The 5343-nt window shown below is 52.0% G+C and overlaps 2 protein-coding genes across 3 annotated transcripts in view; one reads left to right on the top strand and one right to left on the bottom strand.

The window, feature by feature from the left end:
- Nucleotides 1–1615, top strand: part of TRAPPC4 (trafficking protein particle complex subunit 4) — a 3606-nt gene extending 1991 nt beyond the window's left edge. Inside the window, exons 4-5 of the mRNA XM_007456296.1 lie at nucleotides 622–748; nucleotides 1250–1615. Coding sequence (XP_007456358.1) covers nucleotides 622–748; nucleotides 1250–1328 — 206 coding nt within the window. The 3' untranslated portion in view covers nucleotides 1329–1615. The remainder of the gene's footprint in view (nucleotides 1–621; nucleotides 749–1249) is intronic.
- A 920-nt stretch (nucleotides 1616–2535) lies between these two features.
- The window catches only part of SLC37A4 (solute carrier family 37 member 4), a 5420-nt gene continuing 2612 nt past the window's right edge, over nucleotides 2536–5343 (bottom strand). The window contains exons 4-9 of one of the 2 annotated variants that reach the window (XM_007456294.1): nucleotides 5079–5234; nucleotides 4748–4833; nucleotides 4119–4232; nucleotides 3856–3921; nucleotides 3353–3491; nucleotides 2536–3242 (exon numbers count right to left, since the gene is read on the bottom strand). In XM_007456294.1, coding sequence (XP_007456356.1) covers nucleotides 3076–3242; nucleotides 3353–3491; nucleotides 3856–3921; nucleotides 4119–4232; nucleotides 4748–4833; nucleotides 5079–5234 — 728 coding nt within the window. In that variant the 3' untranslated portion in view covers nucleotides 2536–3075. The remainder of the gene's footprint in view (nucleotides 3243–3352; nucleotides 3492–3855; nucleotides 3922–4118; nucleotides 4233–4747; nucleotides 4834–5078; nucleotides 5235–5343) is intronic. The other variant, XM_007456295.1, reaches the window with a different exon arrangement.

The following is a 5343-nucleotide window of genomic DNA, read 5'->3' as shown; positions in this document are numbered from 1 at the left end:
GGTACGCGGGGCTCTCACTGTTGTGGCCTCTCCTGTTGCGGAGCACAGGCTCCGAACGCGCAGGCTCAGCGGCCATGGCTCACGGGCCAAGCCGCTCCGCGGCATGTGGGATCTTCCCGGACCAGGGCACGAACCCGTGTCCCCTGCATCGGCAGGCGGACTCCCAACCACTGCGCCACCAGGGAAGCCCTAAACTCACCTTAATGTTATCTCATGTTACACACGTTTTGGAAGGTGTGTTGTTCCAAAATGAAATTTGAATGTGAAATGGAAATGACCTTTGGATCATGACTGTCATTGCATCACTCGCTGAAGGCAGATCATTGAAAGCTGCCTGAGTTTGTTCCTTGCCTGGCACTTTCTGCTGAGGGTCCCCCAGGCCAGAAGTAAGCAACAGAGCTAGAACCCAAAGCCTGGTCACTCAGTCAGCTGGGTGATGCAACAAAGTCATTTCACTTCTCTGCTCTCACCTGTAGATTGAAAATCTTTTCGTGCTTTTCGTGGTTTATGTAGCAATAAGGATAACATTTAAGTGGGCATATGAAAGTGCTGTACAAACAAAGGACAGCATTATTTGCTGCATTCTCTACCCTTTGGTAATCATTACTGGTCCCTCTCCAGGGATAAAGTTTGTGGTGCTGGCGGATCCTAGGCAGGCTGGGATAGATTCTCTTCTCCGAAAGATTTATGAGATTTACTCAGACTTTGCCCTGAAGAATCCATTTTACTCCCTGGAAATGCCCATCAGGTATGTGGTCCCACTTCCCAGATTCTGGTCAAAGCCTCCTTGTTCCCCCTCCCTTTGTGCTTTTCCCCAGTGTCATTTTGAAGTGTAATAGAGGTTGTATTTTTTTTTTTTTTTTTGCGGTACGCGGGCCTCTCACTGTTGTGGCCTCTCCCGCTGCGGAGCACAGGCTCCGGACGCACAGGCTCAGCGGCCATGGCTCACAGGCCCAGCCGCTCCGCGGCATGTGGGATCTTCCCAGACTGGGGCACGAACCTGTGTCCCCTGCATCGGCAGGTGGACTCTCAACCACTGCACCACCAGGGAAGGCCTAGAGTTATTTTAAAGTAAAACAAAAGTAACTAGCCTTTTACTTATTTATTTTTGGGAGAAACCAAAGACTTTCCTTGGGGTTTATGTCTTTCTTCAAGCAGAGTTTCCACTGGCTCTGCCTATGCACCCAAGGTGGGGAGAGAGCCAGACCTCACACTTTGTCCTTATTTGTGCTTCCTGGGTCTGGCCTAGGTGTGAGCTGTTTGACCAGAACCTGAAGTTAGCCCTGGAGGTGGCAGAGAAGGCTGGAACTTTTGGACCTGGGTCTTAGGCTGAACCTGCAGTGGACCCCCCCACTCCCCGCATATTCTTGAGAGATCCTGCAACAGGGGTCCTGCTGTTTCCACTCTGATGGCGAGCCCAGCGGCATTTGTTAGTGCACTTGAAAATAGGAGGTTGCTGAGCCTGATGACATGTACCGATGCCCGAGCCTTAATACCATGCTCTCTTTCCTCCTGTATCTATCATGGTCCTACTTCCCAACTCTGTACAGATTATTTATGGAGGAGGTAGGCCCATAAATGCTATAATAAACATTCCTTTGATCTCAGTGTTTGCTATCCTAATTGATGGTTTTGGGGAAAAGCCTCAGGAGGGGAGACGGGAATGATAAGGGAATTCTGGGAAAATGAGATACTATGTTCTAGTAGAAAACAAAACAAATATATGTTCATTAAGTGAATGAATGAACATGGGACTTTGAATCAGGAGTCTTGGTCCTAGTTCCAGAATCGCTACTGACTTCCTAGGTGGTGGGTATGGTGGTGATGATGATCATGAAAATGATGATGGAATATTTATCAAGTGCTTACAGCCACGTTTTACTGCTTTATCTCACTTAATCCTCTCCCTTACCTCAGGGGGTACATTCTGTTTCTATTACGGATGAGCTTCAGCAAGCAATGTACAAACTCTCTGCCTCAAAGTCTCAAAGCTAGTTACCAGCAGACTGAGTTTGAACCCAGGCTTTCTGACTACACTGTTATCTCCCTCCATCGAATTACTTAACCTGCCTAGCACCCAGTAGTTTCATCTTCAAAATGTTCATTGAATTATGCAGTATGAAGTTGAAGGCGGTAGAGACATGAGCTTAAAGGGGTCCATCTACACTTCAGCTTTCCCTTCCAGGGGAATGAAGTCTCTCTCTTCTGGGGTGGAAAAAGCAGGTATTAAGGGAGTATTTCCCAAAAAAATCTATCTCTGGCTTGTATTACCTCCACTTTTTTTTTTTTTTTGAGAAGTACTCTATTTTTAAAAAATATTTATTTCTCTATTTGGTTGCGCCAGGTCTTAGTTGCAGCAGGAGGGCTCCTTAGTTGTGGCATGCAAACTCCTAGTTGCAGCATGCATGTGGGATCTAGTTCCTTGGCCAGGGATCGAACCCGGGCCCCCTGCATTGGCAGCACAGAGTCTTAACCACTGCGCCACCAGGGAAGTCCCTGTACTACCCTTTTTGAAAGAATGACTCACTGACAGGGTTTAGTATCAAATCTAGTTTTAATTTTCTATAACAAGTCTTCCTACTCTCCCATCCATACCCCCCTACTGTACCCTGGGTATTGGTGAGAGTGACCCTTTTCCCCTGGAGTCCAAGGTATTGGCAGGAGCAGTTGCCCCCTGCTGAGAGGCCTCAGGGCAGAAGTCCTGGGCCATTGCTGCCCTGCTGCTGCAGGAGGAGCCTCACCTCAGGTGAGGATGGGGTGGGATGGGGACAGGGCAGGGCCCAAGAGAGGGAGAAGGATACAGGAGACTCCCTGAGTGCAGGGGTTTCCTCTTTGAAGCCAGGAAATAGGAGCTAATGGAGTCCAAGAACAAAGGTGGTCTTTTAAATAGAGATCAGATGGGAAGCTGGGACCTCATTAGCCACTGATAACTTCCAGCGCCACTTGGATGAGGGAAAAGGAGCAGAAAGGGAAAGTCAAAGGTGCTAGTCAGATAGTCCCCTCCCTCCCTTCCCCCACCCCCATGGAAGGGAGAGGCCACAAGTGGGACAGGATGCTCCAGAGCCTGCACTGTCTTCACTCAGCCTTCTTGGGCACTCGGCCCATCTTGGTGCAGATGTTTCGTAGAAGGAAGAAGGCACCTGTGCTGGCTGCACAGATCACTTCAGCCACCCAGAAGGCTGTGCTCCAGCTGTAATGCTTCGCAATGGTGCTGAAGGGCAACCCAGCCAGAAAGCCGCCCACTGTCAGGGAGGAGGGGAAGAGCCTGAGTTATTGTGAGGATAGAGCCAGTGGGGCTTGTTGCAGCCCCTAGCTGGCTTGTGTGTGAGGCGTCAGTGGGGGTATCACTTACCATTGGCCATGAGTCCCACAATGGCATGGGAGGTGCCACACAAGTTGGGAGGGGCACTCTCATTGGCTATAACTCCGAACAAGGCAATGGGACCATAAGAGGAGAAACCAAACACAGCTCCCAACACCAGGATCCAGAGCTGCAAGGGCAGTGCAGGGTAGCATTTAAAGTCTGAGAAAGCCTCCTACCTACATACCGCTGCCAGAGGATAGAGGAATGCTTGGCCCCAGGAACAAATAATTGTAGTAAAAGCAGACAGTAAGTGACTCCCACACACACCACTTCCCAGCACAGCTGACTGCAGAGCTAGAGGAGTGGGGGCCACATTCTGCCAACACAGGGGCCTGTGCAGGTAGGGGAGGGAGGTTCAGGAGCCAGCCCTCCAAGTGAGATGCTGTCTCTTCTCAGGATTTGTGCAAGCTGGATTGGCTAAGGGCAAGGCAGAGGCGGTAGGACAAAGGTGAGACACACCAAGAGGAAAACCAGAGATAAAGATAGGGCACCTCATGCTCTGTAAAGCCTGTGAGCTCAGCGAGAGGGTGAAGAGCCGGAGTCCAGAAAGCAACATCCTAGAGGAGCACAGAGAGGAGAAGAAACCAGGCCCAGAGTCAAGGAGGGGCATCAGAGTACAGAGGACGGGAATGGAGGTACAAACAACTGAAAAGGGCAATCAGAAGCAGAGAAAGACCAGGGAGAGAGAGACAGAGTCAGTGGCCCTTGCTTTCTCATCCTTGTCCCTGATGTGGGCCAGTCCCTGTTTATTTACCTTGGGGGAGTCACTGGTCACAGTTACCCGGAAGAGGTACATGGACGCTGTCATGCCAGCCATCATGAACAGCAGCAAGCCATGGCGGGGGCTCCCGTACATGGACAACTGTGCCTGTGGACACAGTTGAGCAACATCAGGCCCCAGGAGCAGCAGAGAACCCTCACCCCTGGACGCTGACACCGCAGACCTCTGCTGACAGGTCTTTGGCAATCCCATTGCAGTTCTTGGCCCAAGGCAGCTCTGGGAGGCCCTGGGACCTGCTTATTATGTTCTGAGGCCAAACTCCACAACATCCCTTCCTCCACTTGGGGCAAGCTTGGGGACACATGGTGGCAGGCTGCATCCAGTCCTTCCCCAACCCCAGTTTCCCTGGGGCTGTGGAGAAGCTAGGCGGAGAGAAACTCTGGCTCTCCTTGACATCAGTTAAAACCCTTTCCCCCAAGAGCCTCATCTCCACATCCCCAGCAAAGAAGAGTAGCCTGGAATCATTCCCACCTCACCCAACCTAAACCAGCATATGCCAAGCTGCCTGTGCCCCAGGGCTCCTACCTCTCTGGTGCCTGTCCCAGTCATGCTGGGAAGATTTAAAGGGACCCTCCTCCTTCCCGTCCCTTCTGCCCACTCACCTTGGCCATGGCTCGGTCTGACAGGTAGCCAGCTGCGATGCTGCCTACAAGGCCCCCAACCTCCAGGGCACTCATGTAGGAGCTGCCTGCAGTGGGGAGTTGTGGTGGGAAGAGGGAAAGGAAGGGTGGAAGGGTGTTACACCTTGGGGTTGTCCCAGACTGACTTAAACCCAGAGAGGTACAAGGTCCCCAAGGGTGACTGGCCACAGCTGCCTGAGTACTGCCCGGCCTCAGGGAAAGAAGAAAGGATAAAGGGAAGCGGGTCTGAATTTCCCATCCCCTGCATTGGCTTCTGCTCCCTAGGCCTGCCCCATCCCAACACTCGTCTCACCCACGAGGGCTGACTGTCCTCTCTCCTGGATAAGGAAGAACTGGCCCCAGTCAGTACAGCACGTCTTTACTCCAAACACCACAAGGTAGCCAGTGGAGAGCACCCACAGGTAGGGGGTCAGCAGCAGCTGCTGTAAGGTACTCTCCTCCTGGGAGCCTGGGGGTGGGAGAAGGCCAGGCCTCAGGACTCTGCTCAGGCTGCCCTGCCCCCACCACTCATTAACTAGCCATAGGGGCAGAGTCCGTCCACATAGCCAAGGATCAGC

The sequence above is a fragment of the Lipotes vexillifer genome, unplaced genomic scaffold (assembly GCF_000442215.2).
Source record: "Lipotes vexillifer unplaced genomic scaffold, Lipotes_vexillifer_v1.1 scaffold753, whole genome shotgun sequence".
NCBI lineage: Eukaryota > Metazoa > Chordata > Mammalia > Artiodactyla > Lipotidae > Lipotes > Lipotes vexillifer.
This window is presented reverse-complemented; position numbering and strand designations above follow the sequence as displayed.